The 18,915-nt window shown below is 42.5% G+C and overlaps 1 protein-coding gene and 1 long non-coding RNA gene across 14 annotated transcripts in view; one reads left to right on the top strand and one right to left on the bottom strand.

Annotated features, from left to right (window-relative positions):
* LOC140336382 (uncharacterized) overlaps positions 1 to 6,140 on the top strand; it is a 20,069-nt gene extending 13,929 nt beyond the window's left edge. Inside the window, exon 4 of the long non-coding RNA XR_011921884.1 lies at positions 4,236 to 6,140. This is a non-coding gene — a long non-coding RNA (uncharacterized lncRNA). The remainder of the gene's footprint in view (positions 1 to 4,235) is intronic.
* The window catches only part of SGIP1 (SH3GL interacting endocytic adaptor 1), a 106,955-nt gene extending 88,486 nt beyond the window's left edge, over positions 1 to 18,469 (bottom strand). For 3 of the 13 annotated variants that reach the window (XM_072419421.1, XM_072419419.1, XM_072419420.1), the window contains exon 1: positions 18,129 to 18,445. In XM_072419421.1, coding sequence (XP_072275522.1) covers positions 18,129 to 18,138 — 10 coding nt within the window. In that variant the 5' untranslated portion in view covers positions 18,139 to 18,445. Of the gene's footprint in view, positions 1 to 18,128 lie in introns of all 13 variants that reach the window. The other 10 variants (XM_072419417.1, XM_072419418.1, XM_072419430.1 and 7 more) reach the window with 8 other exon arrangements.
* Between the last annotated feature and the right edge of the window lie 446 nt (positions 18,470 to 18,915).

Below are 18,915 nucleotides of genomic sequence, written 5' to 3'. Positions count from 1 at the left end.
GGAAAACCTGGTGCGTCTTATAGTCCGGAGCGTCTAATGGTCCGAAAAATACGGTATATAATAATCTTGTTGCTTTACGGGTATGGGTAAAGTGAATCAAAGAAGAAGAAGTTGTGTAGTTTGGCAGGGGGGTTGAACAAAAGTGGTTTTTGTCATGTGGTGCTTTTTCCATTACTATGAGACATGGATCTGTGCTTCCTGTTTCTGGATAAACTGACTGGTAAACTATTGCCTGTCCCAGACCTGTCATTTCTGCATGCTGTGATTGTATGGTGGACAGATAAGATTATAAGGTTATGGTCTGTGATGAACCCTCCCAAGTCTAAGTTGGCCGTGTTTTCTATAGTCCCTGCTACTGCCCACCACTACTGCTTCCCCTTCATCCTCATGTACACGTTGGGATCTTCCTCTGGTCTGCAAATATAAGGGATTATAAGTCATTCCTTGAGTCAATGGTCCTCTTGAAAGCTACAAAATAAAATACCAACCAAGCAGCTATTATCTTTCTCAAATGTTCCCCTGTGCTATTAAAACACTACCACCATCGGCCACAAAACTCAACAGACTGCACTACGCGACCTAGACAAACACTACATATGGGAGCAAGTATGGACTATGTAAACTAATACCTTACCTAGGATGAAGGAAAAGTTCCACTATAGAAAATTTTCAATCAGGTACAGCATTATTGCAAAAAGGGACAGACGAATACCCTTTTGCAATAAGTATTCGTACCTTCCTGATTGCTCCGGGTAACTGTTGCTAGGCTTCCCCTGGACTTGCCAGGACTGAATGAACTTTCCTGCACCAGAGTCGGAGTTACATCATTCTAGCCTGGCCAATCAAAGTGGCTAAAGATCGTATCTAGGAGGAGAAAGAAGAAGATGATGGCGCCCCAGGATGAAGCATGAAAATGGCGATTATAGTAGGATTTATGCTTTAATAAATAATATATCTGATAAGGCCAGACTTACTTGGATTTCCTAACTCCCATTAATAAAGCAAACTATGTACAAACTAAAAACTTTTAAAACAAACATCAAAATTTAGAATACTCCTTGCAAAGGTTCATTTCATGAAATCCAATATAAATACCCAAATATAGGTCCGCCTCGTAAATCCCTTCCTTCATTTACTAGCTGTGACCATCTACAAAGTCGTTGGTGTGCAGATGAAGCCGGCCCCGAGATATTTTGTTTAATTTGCCTAACTTTTCTTCCTTCTTTATCTTATTCCGTGTCTCGCTTACTCTAGCTGTGGATACCCTCTGGCTTCCTATCATCACTCAGCGAGACCCAAATTCTTACTTACAGAGTTGACAAGCGAAAAGAGCGGCTGGGGATAAAGAGAGCTCGCTGAGGTTTATTTTTGTCTTTGATCCTTAGTAAAGATTACCTAAAATCAAATTGGCCACAAACTCTGCAAAACAACAAAATGTAATGTAATGCACACCAGGGAATCACAACGGATTCAAGACACAAAATATTCTGTGACAAAGTTTGTGCGGTTATTGTGTGTTCATAGGCTTGTTGGTTTTGACATGCCAGAGTGCATTGCTGCAATCATGGTATGTGGAAAGAAAGAAGTAGGAAAGTACCTCCAACAAGCGTGTGACCGTACGAGTTATACAAACTGCCATACTGCATCTGCAGTATCTCCACATCACATTCCTTGATTCTCTATTGCAATCCCAACCAACGGACTTGCCAGCGTTGCCCAACCAGGGTTCCTCCAGAGGTTGTTAGGGGTTCCTTGAGCAGTTTGTGCATCTCAGGTTAGTTACCACTGACACCAATTATCTTTTTGGCTATCTTTAAGGGTGACATTCTTCCCAAAGGCCAGCAATGTAAGGTGAACTCTTCCTACTGACCACTATGCTAATATACTGTTAGCTGTGGATATAGTAATTATAGCCAGGGGTTCCGTAAAGACCTTAACTTAAAGGGTTTCCCCAAGTTAAAAAGGTTGAGAAAGGCTGCATTAAACAGATCCATCCCACAGGATCCAATACAGACGTGGCAGCTGCATATCATGCATCGATGTGGTCCTCAAGGTGATCAGTTATGTGCTGGCATAACACCGCTCCTAGCACCATGATGAGATAGGTTTAGGTAAGGCTGACAACAGTCTGTTGACTAGAGGATGTTACAAGCATTGGCAGGATTTAAAGTAATGGAATGGCCACATGAAGGCCTCCTTGCTGCACAGTGCGCCTGACATTAAAATCTATCCCAAGACTCGAGAAGATAGACTAAGGTGATCCAGCAAACCCAGAATGGATCTAGTCCAGGACTAAAAACGTTTCCGAATAATAGCAAACTATTTTAAGAAATCCATTCCAAGTCTGCAGGATCACCCAGGTTAACCCATGATAGTCTATCCTCTCCATTCACAGAGAGCTTTAATAAATCCGGCCCAGTATGTGATATGTGAGGATATCAGACAATAAATAGGAAGCAATGTCTGATGTTCCCACTTATGTGTTGTTGTTATTATTACAGTGTTTATATAGCACCGACATATTATGCAGCGCTTTACAAAGTCCATAGTCATGTCACTAGCTGTCCCTTAAAGTAGCTCACAATCTAATGTCTCCACCATAGTCATATGTCTTTAACACAGTCTAAGGTCAATTTGGGGGGGTGGGGGGGGGCAATTAACTGGAGTACCTGGGAAAACCCACACAAACATGGAGAGAACCTGCAAACTCCATGCAGATAATGTCCCGGTCAAGATTCAAACCTGGGACCCAGCGCTGCAAAGGTGAGAGTGCTATCCACTGATTCAAACATGCCGCCTGCAGTGCTCATGCATCCATTTTTTTTTGGAATGAATGAGTCGGCATTCCTTTTGAGAGCCACACAGGTGCCTACTATACTTTGCTGTGCATTACGGTATTACAAGTGGGAACAAAGCCGATGACCCTGAAGTTCCCCAAGTACTTTGCACAAAATCCTGCAATGCTCAAGCATTATGGAAAAGTTGTGAAAAACAGGTTCAGTACTCTGTTTTACCATTACAACTCTCAGTGACATAGATCCATTTATTATTTGACATCAGAAATGATAAAACATATAAATATAGTAAAGATGACTCCAAGTCATACTGTAATTATCAGATAATATTGACATTAAGAGATGAGCAGTCATAATGTTTAGGCTGTCGTAGGAGAAATACACTTGCAGAGAATATTTTAATATAATTATAAAAAGATATTTTCTACCACTTGTGATATTAAAGATACACAACATCTGTTGTGAAGAGAGATGGGGCGTACTTACTGTGGGTAATCATTGATGCTCCAGAAATTATAGGTGGGATCCATGTTCTGAGTTGTATACCATAGCAGCAGTTTATGATTCAAAAACAGTGTACATTCTAAAAACATGCACAGTGTTCTCCCCAGCCCCTTTTAGCCGGGTGCTCCACTCGGCACTTTTCAGTAACCACCCGGCTGTTTTTGGGTAGTTACTGATGAGTTGGGTAATACAGGGGCTGCCACCCACCTAAAACTTCCTCCCACCCTGCTTGAAAAAATTTCTCGGTTGAGCGCTGATGCAATTAGGTTAATTGACTTCCCCCAAAAACAATAACCCTAGACTGTAATAAAGACACATGGTAAGGACATTAGATTGTGAGCTCCTTTGAGGGACAGATAGTGACATGACTATAGACTTTGTACCATTCTGCGTAATATGTTGGCGCTATAAAAATACTGTATAATAATAATAACACCAACTTTGGTTCATTAAGCTTCATAGATATAACTTTGCAGTGTGAAACCAAAGTCAATGCTACTTCTGACGGCTAGATTCAGGAATAGATAGTACAATGATTCTTATCAGCTTCTTTTTGTTAGTGTGTGATGCCACATCCTGTTTTATGACAGGCTGAAAGTTTTACCAGTGGAACTTTTAAGGTATCAGAAATAATAACAATTTTTTTTCCAGAAAACCAAACCAAACACAAAACAGCAACATTTCACAAAATCAGTTATTTATACAAGCGTTTGTCTCGACTATTACACTACGCGTTTAACAGGTCAAGTCAGCTTCATCAGGAGCAGTTCAAGACAAACGACTCTGATGACGCGGGCATGATATATGTGAAACGCGTAGTGAAATATTACTGTTTTGTGTTTGGTTGAATAAAATTTGTGTTTTTTAAACTCAATATCAGTAAATTAACGACACATGAGAATTAAAAGTCCTAAAACTTTTTACTTTTCATTTTAGACTCAGGACTTTTAAAGGTTATTACTGTTCTCCTTGCTGGAGAGGAAGCTGTACCCAAGATCTTGAAGTGCAAGAATATTCCTGCTCTAATCAGTCTGTGGATCTTTAATCCTCCACCTCTCCTGTTGGTTCTTCGGTATTTTTCATCAGTGATCATCAGGGGGAAGTTTTTACATGAAGAAAAGCCCTCCCTATACCAAAAAGGCTCCATGCACAGACACCCTGCAGGACAAGGTATGGTAAATTAATAGGACAAAAATCAGCTGAAGGGAGCTCACAATCAATACTGGAGATTAGTCATTTGCTTGCCTTTTTCCAGAGTGCAGATCCTCTCTAAATATATATTTTGATTTATGGGAACATTAGAGGACAGAAAAAGGTGGAGTTGCCACTGCTGACCTATCTTTAAGCATGTCACTTTTATCTTCACCGCATTACTGAATCAGAATCCACATTAAGATAATGGAGTTGCCACAAAGTGAGAAAGACATACAGAGTATTCTTGCACATTTACTTTGAAAAGATGATTTGTTTTATACATTATAATGCAAAAAGGATAAGGAAACCTTTCTAGATTATGGACTTTAGGTGCTTTCAGTGAAGGATACCATTAATGCTTCACAAGAAATTATAGACAACTTGGGGTAACAGTTTTGTGAAAGCCCTTCTCGGTTTCCATCATGGCCGTGGCCCCTGTGCACAAAGCCAGCTCCATAAAGTCATAGGGCCTGATCTAATAAAGCTATCCAAGGCTGGAGAGGATACACTCTCATTAGTGAACCTGGGTGATCCAGCAAACCTAGAATGGATCTGGTCCAGGATTTAAAAAAATTGCTAGCAAATAGCAAATCACTTTGGAGAAATCCATTCCAGGTTTGCAGGATCACCCAGCTTCACTAACGAAAATGTATCGTCTCCAGCCTCAAAGAGGTTTAAAAAATTGGCCCAATAGTGTGATGGGTTTGGTTTAGAGTAATGCACATAATCAGTCAAAAATAGATTACGCTGTACATTTAGGAATACATGTAGAATCTAACACATTAAGTACTAGTGACGTAAAACATATCAGAAATGCACTGTGTATTTTTGATATATTACATCACTAGTACTTTATGTGTTGGATTGTTTAGAATTAACTCATCTATGTAATATTGCACTATATAACTGAATGTGGATGCACATACCTGTATGCATTCATCTCTGGAGATACTAACATTATACTACATGCACCTGAATATATTTCTGCATGTATTCTTAAATGTACAGCCCAATCTATTTTTGACTGATTATATACATTTGATATATACCTAGATTATGTGAAGCTATCACTTTCAATCAAGCCAAACATAAAAGTCACCCCTGAGGAAGCCTAATTCGGGTGAAACGCGTCGGGTATCGACATACGTATACGGCACGATTTAATTACATACCTATATATTCCTGATAGCAGTTGATTGTCTAGTGCCTAATTAGGGCCTACTTGTCTAAATATCTGAGCGTGCACACATTCCTGAAATTACGGAAGTGATACAAGATTTAAATATACAATGTTTGATGGAAAAAACGTATGTGCTTATACATAACCAATACGATAATTTTGTTAGAAGATGGAAAATTTGGTTGCAATATCCGAAATGTGTGCTGTAAAAAGTTATAACTGACGGGATACTTATCCCTATTTGTTTTTCTTTTTGTTTATTTTTGTATTTTTTCTGTTCTTTTTTTTTCTGTTAGATACCACGGTTGTGGCTTTTTTTTTTTTTTTTGTCTTTCTTCTTTTCTGTCCTAGTTTATGTAAAGAAAAATGTAAAATTGGATCAACCTGCTATCTGATGTAAGATATCATGGTCATAGTTGATGTGTATAATATCTTAAATCTTTATTAAAAACTTTTTGAAATCTAAATATCTGAGCGTGTTACTTTGTAGATATTTGAAAATGTATGTGATCAAGATTGTTTGTATTATGATATATAGATTTTTCAATACAACTAAACTTTTGCCAAGAAATCCTTCTTTTTTCTTTGTTGTTTCTATGTACCTAAACCTAGGGTTGGCAAACTGCCCCCTTTTCAGAGGACTGAACTACTTTGATTAACACCAGGAGAACATTTCTTTTTTTTCAAATAACTTGGGAGAATACTGGTTTTGTAAAGGGATGTTCCAAAAGCTAACATAGGTATGATGGTCAGGTGTGCACAGGTTAACCATACTGGGTATATTTCCAAGCTATACACAGAAATAACATAACGAGAAGACAAAGATCTCCTACTGGTTAGGTTTCAATTCATAAATTTGGCCAAAAACATTCCATGTACAAATAAATGTCCAACAACTTTTAGCACAACTGCACCGTCTCTCAAGGCTGACTGATACCTACAAAAGAATTCCTGAGTTCCAACCACCAACCTAATTGTTACCTTGCTGTAATTACTTATTAATAGCTAATAAAACTAATTTTTCACTGCATGATCCTGTTTGCTAAGACAATATAGCTGTATGGTAGAAAATGTATCATTGTGATCCCATTAAGCAAATTAGGTCAAAATGTACAGGAATTTCTCTGGAGGGTCTCAAGGACAAAAAGTCAGACAGACCCTTGGTTAGTATAATACAAAGTGACCTGATAAAGCTATTTTCCTGAATTAAGGGCAGAACGGATGTCTTAGGTGTACACGCGTTTATTAATTGTTGCCGGAAAGGATCTTTCATGATCCTTTCCAATGACAAAAGACTGAACGATGCATGATTGAGCGCTGTACATACTCTATGGAGAGGGAAGGGGGGAGAATGATGGAGTGGCACCCTGCTGCGCTCTCTCCCCTTCACTTTCATTACGATAGTTCCAGGACGGTCGTCGGAACAATGAATGCTATACACACGCCAGATTCTTGTCCGATACCAGCCCTAGGTCAATTATTGGACGAGAATCATCTTACATGTGTACGTAGCTGGGGTCCTGAGGTTTATACCCAAAGGGTACAACATCAGCATAAAGAATCATTTTGGATTTTGCATTGTGTGGTTAGAAGTTAGGATGCTTGCTTTTATTGCTGTTTGTGTGCCCACTGTCATTGGAAATGAACCCAAACTAAAAAAAATATTAATAATAATAAAAGTCACTTCACCTGTCCCTTTTATATAGGTAACACTGTGTGGCGTACTACACAGACACACCTCCCATACTGAAACTTCAACTAGCATCCAAAAGCCAGTCCTCCAATTCAATATAATAATAAAATGTATTTTAATAATAACTCATACTGTATCCAAAACTTCAATTTTAGCTTAAGCATTTTGAACCAGCCTGGTTATCTTATAATGCGGAACTAAAGTTCAACTTTAAAAACCTGGCTGGGTGGGAAGAAATTGTAAGCGAGTGGAAGCCCAACTCATGAGTTGTGACCCAGCTCATCAGTAATCACCCAAAAACAGCTGGGTGGTTGCTGAAAAGGTTAGCTAAAATGGGCTGGGGAGAACACTGCAATGTCTCTTCTGCAATAAATGTTTAGACCTGCCTGATCGCCATCCTATTGATTGCCAAGATTCTCTGCAATTCCGACTTCTCTTGCGGGTACAGAGACTGAATGATTGGCCTGGCCAATCTAGACGGCTGAAGAATGCAATGCAGAATGGAAGAAGGTAGAAGATGACAGTGCCCGCAATAAAACAAGGCGAGTATCCACTGGATTTAGTTCCCCCTTAATTCCAGGTTCCACAAAAACCTTTTTTTTTTAAATCAGTGTAACTTGGGTTCTGCAGTATGCTTGAATAAAAGATGCAATGAAAGACTTTCTTGTGAGTGTTGGGTTTCTGATATTTCAATATCTCCTCCTCTCAAGTCCAGAAAAGAAGACAGGAACTAAAGAGAACCCTTCCAAATGGCAAACAGGAAAAAAAACCTTTGGGGACACCCCCCTCCTTTTATTTCAACTTAACTGGTTTTAAAAAAAGAGGGCTCTATAAAAATGAAAAAAATACTGCATGCTATTCTGCAACAACAATGGGAAAAAGTTAATGAACATTATTTAAATATTGGAGTGCAAAGCTCTGTCGTAAAATAGGTAATAGTGCGAAGTTAACATTTCAGGAAAAAGGATTCCGATTTAATTTATTGGCATCTGGGCTAACATTTTGACTTCACTTTGTTTAGTAAACTAAACTTCACGCATTTCATAATTGAATATTTAGTTGTGTGTTGGGAAGGGTAAAGCTGTAAACCTTCAAAGAGGCTCAGTTGTCAATTCTGCTTCATTGCTAGGCAATGTTAAAAGGAAACAGTGACAAAGATGTGATGCAGATTGCAAACATTTGTAATACATTTGGGACACCTGTGGCAGAAGCCAGTGATCCTGTGTGGCTCATGAGGTTGGCACTTTGCCAGACAATCACATTGGTTAATAAAAAGAAGTAAAAGAAGCAGCATTTGCAGATTTAACAAAGGGTTCAGTACCACTCCAGTGATCTTCCCAGCACTTTTTAGCCGGGCGCACCACCCAACACTTTTAAGTAACCACCTGGCTCCTCAGGCTGGGCTTTGTGTGGAGTGAGATGTCAATGAGAGTTAGCACTCTGTCAGCTCTGCTATAAATAATTTTGACTATTTTTTTTACTATACTTATAACATTTTTTGCATCATGCCTCTATACCTTTTGACCACCAGGCTACAGCTTTCCCCCACTCAGCTGAGAAAATTTTTTGGGGGAGAACACTGCCCTCCCTGCTGCCCCCTTTCATACTCTAGTGGGCTGCCATGGGTAAATGATACATGTAGACCCCCTCAAAGGCAGTGGTTCACTGGAATAAGGAAGCATTAACTGCACTGCAATCTCACCATCAGTCTACACGTGTGATGTTCTACACTCGTCATGCAACACACAACCGCAGTTTGCGGCAAACCTCGCCACAGGTAATCAGATTGGCACGTGAGAACTGCAGCATAAACGGACTGCAAAAAAGGTTCCAAACCACTCCCATTGAAGTCAAGTTGGAATCCCGGTTGACTCTGTAGTACAGTGGTCGCCAACCTTTTGGACCTCACTGACCACTAAATGTATGGACTCCAGGCCGCGCATGCGTGGGGAACTGTGTGTCACACACCAGGGAAGAAACTTCCCCCAGTGACGTCATTATGCCAGAATCCACCCACACTGTGATAGGAGAGTGGGCGCTACCCTACCCCTACCGCCCTGAGCCTGCGTTTCATACGGGGACATGGTCCGCGGCTCTGGCTGGTGTGCCCCCCCAGTGGGGTCCTTCTTCTGGCTCTGGACCACCAAAATTTTCTTGCGGACCACCGGTAGGCAACCGCTGCTGTAGTAGAATGCTGTAGCTTACCACAGATCTGAAATGGTCCTAAGGCAGCATTCCCCCCAGCCCATTTTTATCTGGGTACACCATGCAGAAATTTTCAGTAACCACTCCGCTGTTTTTGGGTGGTTACTGAAGAGCTTGTAGTCACAATACTGGGGTCAACACCAGCGTACAGCATCTTCCCACCAGCATAAAAGAATTTCTGGGAAGAATAATGATTGGTTGTTTTAAAATAGTACTGCGATGGAATGAAAAACCGGCCCCTGATCACTTCCCAATTGTGCGTCTCTTTAATGTGCAAACCTGTCACATCTTAATAAAAATATCTCATCTGTAGAGGTAAATCAGTCTCATACCAGTGCAAAACAGTCTTACGAATGTTCACGAACGCTGTTCTGTAATATTGAAACGCATAAAACACAAGTCAGCAAAACCCCACTGACTTTAATTAGCTGATACACAAGGCAGTTTAGTGACTGCATTTGATCTTTAAAGGATGCAGAATGTCCTACTGGGGTGCAATTGAACTGAATGAAAAGCAGATAAAATGATGAATATTTGTGTTTGTATTTGGCACAAGCCCTTAGCCAGATGCCAGGGATTACAGGCACAATGGCCCCAAATAAACATTGCTGCACAGATGTAGGCTGCGTACACACGTTCAATAATTGTGATCTTGAAAGATCCTTTCCAACGACAAAAGACTGAATGATGCATGAATGAGCGCTGTACATACAGCACCATTCTGCTCTATAGTGGGGGAATGAGGAAAACGGCAGAGCGGCACTCCGCTGGGCTCTCTCCCCTTTACTTCTATTAGGATCGTGTGTGTATGTGTACATAGCCATAGTAAGGCCACATGATCTGCAACTAAATGCTGCTAATTTGCAGGATTCTGTCAATAAAGCGGAACTCAAAAACAGACCCACTCAATCAACCTTTGCAGAAATCTTCTGAATTTTAGTCTACCAAATATGTTATAATTTAAAAAGTAAAGCTGGACCGTGGCCAACCAGTTACATTCAAAGTTGTAATACTTCAGGAGAAAATATCTGTAATCTGCTACTTTTCTAACTCCCTACCCCAATGCACAGCCTGAGAGTAAAAACACATTCTCTGTTATATAAAGCAATGTTGCTTCCCTGCTGCCAGACTACTGAAAGACAATGAAGAAGCCGCAGCATAATGATGATGTTACGCTGATTGATGATGATACTCTGATGATTACACTATTATCTCCTCCTGCAATTGTGTCTCCTGTGTTGGACCACCAGCATTTCTATAAGTAGATCCTCTGTAAAAGGTGGCTAGAACTCTGGCATTTGCAGCGCTGGATCCCAGGTTCGAACCTCAGCCAGGGCATTATTTGCATGGAGTTTGCAAGTTCTCCCCGTGTTTGCATGGGTTTCCTCTGGGTACTCCCGTTTCTTCCCACATTCCAAAAACATGCAGTTAGGTTATTTGGCTCCGGCCCCCCAAAACAAATTGACCTTAGACTGTGGTCATGACAAAAGACTATATAGTAGGGACATTAGTTTGACAGCTAGTGACATGACTTTGGACTTTGTAAAGCCCTGCGTAATATGTCAGCGCTATATAAATACAGGTTAATAAAAATAATATTGGTTCTATTCCAAAGAGCAAAACACTAAATGTTACCCGGCAAGACAAATGAAAAAGCTAAAAATATTGCAGTGACATTCAAACTTCAGTTTATGAGTTCTCACTAGCCACACCAGAGTCATTTTGTGATGTAAACTACACCTTAAAGCGTACCTAAACTCAAGAGTTTTCACTTTATATAAAGGGTACTTTAAAAAAAAAAAAAAGGGAGCAAAAATTGAATGGGAGCACAGAGCCTCCCAGGATACCTACCGTGTTTCCCCGAAAATAAGACACTGTCTTATATTTTTTTGGGCTTCCAAAAACACACTAGGTCTTATTTTCAGGGTAGGTCTTATATACTTTTTTTTAATGAAAAAAAACACTTACCATATTCCCAAATTCCCCTTACAAATTCCCCTTCTGATCACTCTGTGCTTTTTTTCCACTGTTCGGCAGTTAGGACATGGAACAGCAGGTGGCGCTGTGCCGGTTTCTTTCCTGCTTTACAAACAGGAAAAGACACGATGCTGGCAGAGAATAGAAGAGAGACACGCTGCAGCCAGAAACACACGCAGGATCGGGTATCAGGTGAGTATATTATTTTAATTTTTTTTTTTAACACATTTTTAAGGGCTCACTAGAACTAGCCTGGTTACATGCACTTCAGCTTCTGACAGGCGAAGTGCATGTAATATCACTCCGCCTGTGACAGGAGCCGGAACTACAAGGAAAGCATCGGCTTGTGCGGCTGTGTGTTAGCCCGCTGTGTGTACGCCCGCTGTCTCCCGCTCGGTGAGTACTGTTTTAATTTATGTTTGCTTTTATTTTTTTATTTTTTTTTTTATTTTTCTACTAGGTCTTATTTTCGGGGTAGGTCTTATATTAGGGCAGGTTGGGGGAAAAGTGCTAGGTCTTATTTTCGGGGTAGGTCTTACTTTCGGGGAAACACGGTATGTCACGCATCCCGGGGGGCTCTTGGCTGCTCCTTCTTCTGCACATGCTTGAGCATCTCGACATGCACAGAAGAAGCCCTTTCATCAATAGAAAAAAATTGCAGATCCCAGGCATGCCCATCGAGATCGGCAAGTTTTCTCCCAATCTACGTCTCATGTCTGTGCAGTGCGAGATCGGGTGACGTAGGAAGAAAAAGCTGGAAGAAGAAGAATGCAGCACCTGGTGCTCCCTCTGCGCTGGGCCGAAGACAGATACTGGGACGACGTGGGACCCAATGGAAGAAACCTCCCAACAGACAGACTGATCTGATGGATTGAAGGTAAGTGTGATTTTTTGTTTGGGTTTACATCCACTTTAATAAATGTACTGCAGTTTATTACAAAAAACACCACCATTGTGAGCGGGTTCCAACCCTCTAGGACTCAAGAGGAGGACTTTTGCTTTAGCTAAAAGGTAAAGAATAAATGAGTTTCCTTCTTCCCTGAACCACTATTCTCCCCGGCTCCTTTAGGCGGAGAGTCATTTTGTCACCAGAGTCATTTTGTGATGGAAAACTAGACCCTAAAGCATACCTAAATTCAGAGTTTTCACTTTACATAAAGGGTACTTAAAAAAAAGGGTGCAGCACCGCTCCCTTAATTGAATTGGAGCACAGAGCCTCCCAGCCTCCCCTTCTGCACATGCTTGAGCATCTCGACATGCACAGAAGAAGCCCTTTCATCAATAGGAAAAAACTGCAGATACCACGCATTCACAGTGAGATCGGCAAGTTTTCTCCCAATCTACGTCTCGTGTCTGTGCAGTGCGAGATCGGGTGACGCAGGAAAAAGAACCTGGAAGAAGAGAGAAGATTGCAGCACCTGGTGCTCCCTCTGCGCCGGGCCGAAGACAGATACTGGGACGACATGGGACAAGATGGACGAAACCTCCCAATAGACAGACTGATCTGATGGATTGAAGGTAAGTGTGATTTTATTATTTTGGGTTTAATTCCGCTTTAATAAATGTACTGCAGTTTATTACAATAACACTACCATTGTGAGCGTGTTCCAACCCTCTAAGACTCAAGTGGAGGACTTTTGCTTTAGCTAAAAGGTAAAGAATAAATGAGTTTCTTACTTCCCTGAATCACTATTCTCCCCGGCTCCTTTAGGCGGGGGCACCGCCTGGTATTTTTCAGTAACCACCCGGCTGTTTTTGGGTGGTTACTGACAAGTTGGGTCACAATACAGGGTCCACCACCTGCCTACAGCTTCTTCCCACCTGGCTTAAAAAAAATTCAGGGGAGAATACTTCTTAACCAAAGGTTTAAACTGAACCCTAGGGGGATAAAGGAGAAATAAATGTACCTCTATATTTATAATACATAATTAAATGTACTTTTTTTTTAAAAGTACATTTAAAAAATTTCATTTTTTAAATGAATTTCATTTTTTCATTTTTTACATTTCCCGGCATCACTCACGTCTATAGACCAGCGGCCTATGTGTGGCCCCGCATTAGACTGTTTCATAGACGAAAGTATTGCCGGGAATTGTAGTAGCTGCAACACTCGCGTCTATGGACCAGCGGCCTCTCTGCCTATGCGTGGCCCTGCATTGGACTGTTTTATAGACGCAAGGGATTGTAGTAGTGGTGCTATTTCAGTGAAGAGGGAGTTCCAGCCACTCATAACATTAGGCCCTGCATTGGACTGTTTTCTTGATGCAGGGAATTGTAGTAGCGGTGCTATTTCAGTTTTAAGTTTGGCCCGCTACTTTGTCTAAGTTTTTCTTTTTGGCCCACTGTGTATTTGAGTTTGACACCCCTGCCTTAAGCGATTGAGAATGAATGGGAGCGCAAAGCTTCCCAGGATACCTACGTCACACATCCTGGGAAGCTCTTGGGAGCTCCTTCTGCGCATGCCTAAGCACTTTGGGCATGCACAGAAGGAGCCCTTTCGTCAAAAAGGAAAAAAAAAGGGAAGTTTTTTTCCCAATCTACGTGACCCAATCTCGCGCCTGTGTTTGGTGCCGTGGGAATAAGAACTAGGAAGAAGAGGAGAAGATGGTGGCGCCGGCCCAAAAACGGATACCCGTATGACGTGGGACCCGAAGAAACCTCCGGACCGATCGACTGCTCTGCTGGATTGAAGGAAAGTGTATTTTTTTGCTTTGGGTAGTTTTTCGGTTTACTTCCTCTTTAGGTCATCATTGGTTGCATCATAGTCTTTACTATATATAACACAATAAAGCCACACAGCTGAAATATCTATGAAATGTGCTTTCTGCCATAGGATTTTTATTTCTATCTATCCAGTGTTCTCCTCGACCCCTTTTAGCCGGATGCACTACCCGCCTGTTTTTGGGTGGTTACTGATAAGTTGAGTCACAATACAGGGGCTGCCACCGACCTATAGTTTCTTCCCATCCAGCTTAATTAATAAAATTCTGGGTTGAGCACTGCTTCCATCTTTGAGATTAATTTATGCCTCTTTTTCCGGACAACATTGCCAGCCTTGTGAACCAACATTTGCCATTGCAATTATAATAATTGAAACATCTCCCTGGCCCCAGCCTGTTATTGGACCTATTGTGTGGGACTTCCCCCACCTCCTAGATTGTAAGCTCTCCGGGGCAGGGTCCTCTCCTCCTCCTGTGTCACTGTCTGTATCTGTGTGGTTTTTGCAACCCTTATTTAGTGTACAGCGCTGTGTATTATGGTGGCGCTATATAAATCCTGTTTAATAATAATAATATTTAATAAAAAAGGAGCAGCATCAAACCAATGAGGTCATCTATCTGCCCTCTTCCAATCAACAGGGGAAGAAAACACCGTAAATGACCCCTAGTGCCACTTTTCTCTCTTCCAATCAGAATGCAATGTAATGAGGGTGATACCAGGATAAAATAAGATTTGTATACTGGTTGCCTTCAGATATACGTAATAATTTGTTTCTTTTTTGCTTGGTATGCTTGGTTTTGCTTGGAAGGGCACCTAAAACAAATCCAAATACTTAAGGGAAGCATAGCAATGGTTTCCTGCACACCTAGATATGCTATAGGTGCCTGCCAGCCATATGTCAGAGTTTGCATCTGATCGTCTGCGGGTACCCAGCCTGTGCTGCAGACACATATGCACACACACTGATAGAAAGCATAGGGTATTCACGCTGACATGTATGATTCATTCACCGCAAGCCTTGCCAATACAAACTCTAGTCCACATAAGCAAAGTGAATTAGGCTGCGGCTGAATAGCAGGAATGGAGAAGCCGTCTCGGTGGAGAGGACATGCCAGATGCTCACTGATCATTCTAGGCCCAAAGCAGCAAAGCCGGGTTATAAAATAAAATAATAAAAACCAAAGGCAGCATTACCATAACACAAAATTATTAGTGAATAAATACAACGTATATGCTTCACTTGTCAGAAGACAGAACGTGATCTTTGGAATGACACCGGCAAGCGTGACATTGAAATCCAATCAGCAACATAACGGGTTAACGGCACAGACTTTTCCGCTAATGTCCTAAGGGTAGCTTGTGTATGATCATAAGAAATAATCCTTTGCAATCAATGCCCAGATTTTTTTCCGCTGGTAAGGGGGGTCATTCAAGAAAAAACACACCCAGCCCCTTCAACTCCCTATGTCATTGATGCATGATGGTGACATTCTGCAGCATTGCAATGCTAAACGTTGAAGAGGTTACACAAAATAGGTTTGTGATTACACACTAGGATGGGGAGGACATGGGGGGGGGGGGGGGGGGGATATTACACTGCAATGTTTCCTTTTTCTACAACCTGAGAACCTTAATGGTGCACCACAAGTCATCTAAATGCATGTAGACCTTCATAGATGTCCTTTACTTCTCTGGGGCAGGGGTAACATATATGTGGGGCCAAACTGCACAGAAAAAAAAAAAAGAGACTTTTAGATGGCTGTCAGTGAGGACATATTGTCATCCAGGTTACAGGGCTTTTTCTCATCCTTGAACTGAAACCTATAGAGTTCAACATTATAATGGGGGTTATATTGTAATTTCATGTTGCAAAATTCTAGGACGCTGGGAGCTTTCTAACATTTTGCACAGTTAGAAGCCCCCACGTGTTGGAAGCTCTCATAATGGAGTGATGAGACCCGAAATGAACACCCTCCATAGGACTATAGGGACCGTCTGGGCTAAATAGGAATTCTTATGTCAATATTAAAAATATTGTATTTGGACATCCTAATGACCCCTATATAAAACAGGATATTTTAATAAGATGGGAAGACCTGGATGGAGGTAACATTTCACTCCCCAGACCCCCATAATGTAAGGAGGTCCATGGTGACCTGGATGGGGTATAATCTGGAAATTGGAATAACGATGGGCTGTAGTTTTATGAATTATAATTTTGCACTTCCAGGAATTCCTAAAGACAGGCCCCCTTAGGACTATGGGACCTAGATGAGGGTTAATTTTGTTCTATAAAAAGAATGGGTCCTGATGCCATGTAATTTTGCAATTCTAGGGTCCCCCAACTAAGACCCCCTTGGGACTAAGAGACCTGTAAAAGAGTTAACCTCATTCTAACAGAGGGATGGGTCCCATTTTGCATTTCCAGGGGGGACCCTTGTTTATAATGAGGTCTCCACCAATTCTTTAGGACTATGGGACCTGATTGAGGGATATCATTCTATAAGAATGGGGGTAATTTAGCACTTTTAGGTCCCCTACATATGAAGACATCTCTATCATACTAGGACCAACTTAGGACTATGGGATCTGGATGAGGGTAATATCATTCTAATGGGTCTTATTGCCATGTAATTTTGCATAATCAGATCTCCATGAGAAAGGGGGTGCTCTTATTCTCCGATACCTTGGTATTTGGAAACAGGTGGGTCATATTGTCAGGTATTGCCGTTTTGAACCCCCAAGAAGGAGACCTCCAGGAGGCTGGGTGTACTCTAGGCTACGGGGACCCAGTGTTCTCCTTAGCCCATTTTAGCTGGGTGCACCACCTGGCAGTTTTGCAGCAACCGCCCCGCTGTTTTTGGGTGGTTACTGAAGAGTTGGGTCACAATACAAGGACTGCCACCCACCTACAATTTCTTCCCACCCAGCTTTAAAACATTTCTGGGTTGAACACTGGGACCTATATAAGGGCTAATATTCTTTTAGAAGAATGGGTCCTATTGCCATGTAATTTTACCCTATATTTTGAGATCCCCATTAGGTTGGGGGACCTTTAGTTCTCCAACACCTTGCTATTTGGAGACGGGGGTCATATTGTCAGGTTGGGACCTCCAAGGAGATCGCCAAGAGGCTGGGGGTGCTCTAGGCTATAGGGACCTAGATGGGGGTCAATGTCTTGGAATAGAAGGATGGATCAGATTATAATGCAATCTAATTTGGTACTCCAAGGACCTCTAAATATTAGAGGAGACCTCTATTAGAATGGGGGATCCTCTAGGATTTTGGGGCAGGGCTGACACCTTGTAATTTGGAGATAAACAATATTTTAATTAGAATGATGGGACCTGTAGGACTTTGAGGCAGGGCTGACACTCTGCATTTATTATGGCCAATATACCAAGGCTGGGGGCCCTGTAGGACCATAGGGCAGAACTGACACCTTGCATTCTATGATGGATGGGTCATATCATCAGGCTGGGGGCCCTCCAGCACTATGAGGAAGGTCTGACCCCTTTGCTCACAATGAGAAATGAATTAGGAGCGGTGAATACAGAGGGGTGCAGCAGTGAATACAGCGGGGTTCAGCGGTGAATACAGGGGGGCCCAGTGGTGAATACAGGGGGGCCCAGTGGTGAATACAGGGGGGCCCAGTGGTGATTACAGAGGGGCCCAGTGGTGATTACAGAGGGGCCCAGTGGTGATTACAGAGGGCAGAGGGGTGCAGTGGTGAATACAGCGGGGTGCAGAGGTGAATACAGGGGGGTGCAGCGGTGAATACAGGGGGGTTGCTCTAATTAAGTTGGAGGCACGGCGATGTTCCTCAACTTTCCATCGTGCAAAGGCGAAGACACCCTACCTTCCATCATGGTGGCACACTCTCATTCCTCAATCTCCCAGGAGGCTGAAGAGGGAAGGGCAGCCAAGCTGTACACTGTGTAGTGGGGAAAGCAGGGAAGGTTCCGGGGGCCCCTAGGGATGCGCCGTATCCAGGGCCCGCTGTCTGCCGGAGGATGCTGAGAGAAGACGGAGAATCACACCGCTGCCAGGAGCCGGCCAATCCCCGCCCTCCTCCGGGTCACGTGCCGCACTCTCCTCAAACAATACACACAGCCGCGCGCGCACCCACCGAGAGAGCCTCTGACATACCGGGCCGGGATCACGTGACAGACTTCCTGCCCCGCAACGGGAGGGATGAGCACCGACAAGCTGTGTGTGTGTGATACTCTCACAGTGCAGCACCTGCTGTAGGGTATAAAGACTGCGGTCACTGTACTGTGACCCAATGGGGGCAAGGATGTGTGTGTCATGTAAAGGAGAGGACGCCATAGGTGCGGGGATGTGGTTGTCATGTCAATGGGAGGACTCAATGGGTGCAGAGATGGGGGTGGTAGTGCAGTACGCAGGGCCCAATGGGAGTGTAGATGGTGGGGTCAAGACAGTAGGGAGAAACATTGGGTGCAAGAATGTGGGTGTCAGTGCAGTACAGGGACCCTAATAGGTGCAGGGTTATGGGTGTAAGGGCAGGACATGGACCCCAATGGGTCAAGGTTAATGGGTGTCAGTGCAGTACAGGGACCCTAATGGGTGCAGGGTTATGGGTGTCAGTGCAGGACAGGGACCCTAATGGGTGCAGGGTTATGGGT

This window comes from Pyxicephalus adspersus, chromosome 8, assembly GCF_032062135.1.
Source record: "Pyxicephalus adspersus chromosome 8, UCB_Pads_2.0, whole genome shotgun sequence".
Taxonomy (NCBI): domain Eukaryota; kingdom Metazoa; phylum Chordata; class Amphibia; order Anura; family Pyxicephalidae; genus Pyxicephalus; species Pyxicephalus adspersus.
The sequence above is the reverse complement of the archived record's forward strand: the minus strand, read 5'-3'. Positions and strand labels throughout refer to the sequence as shown.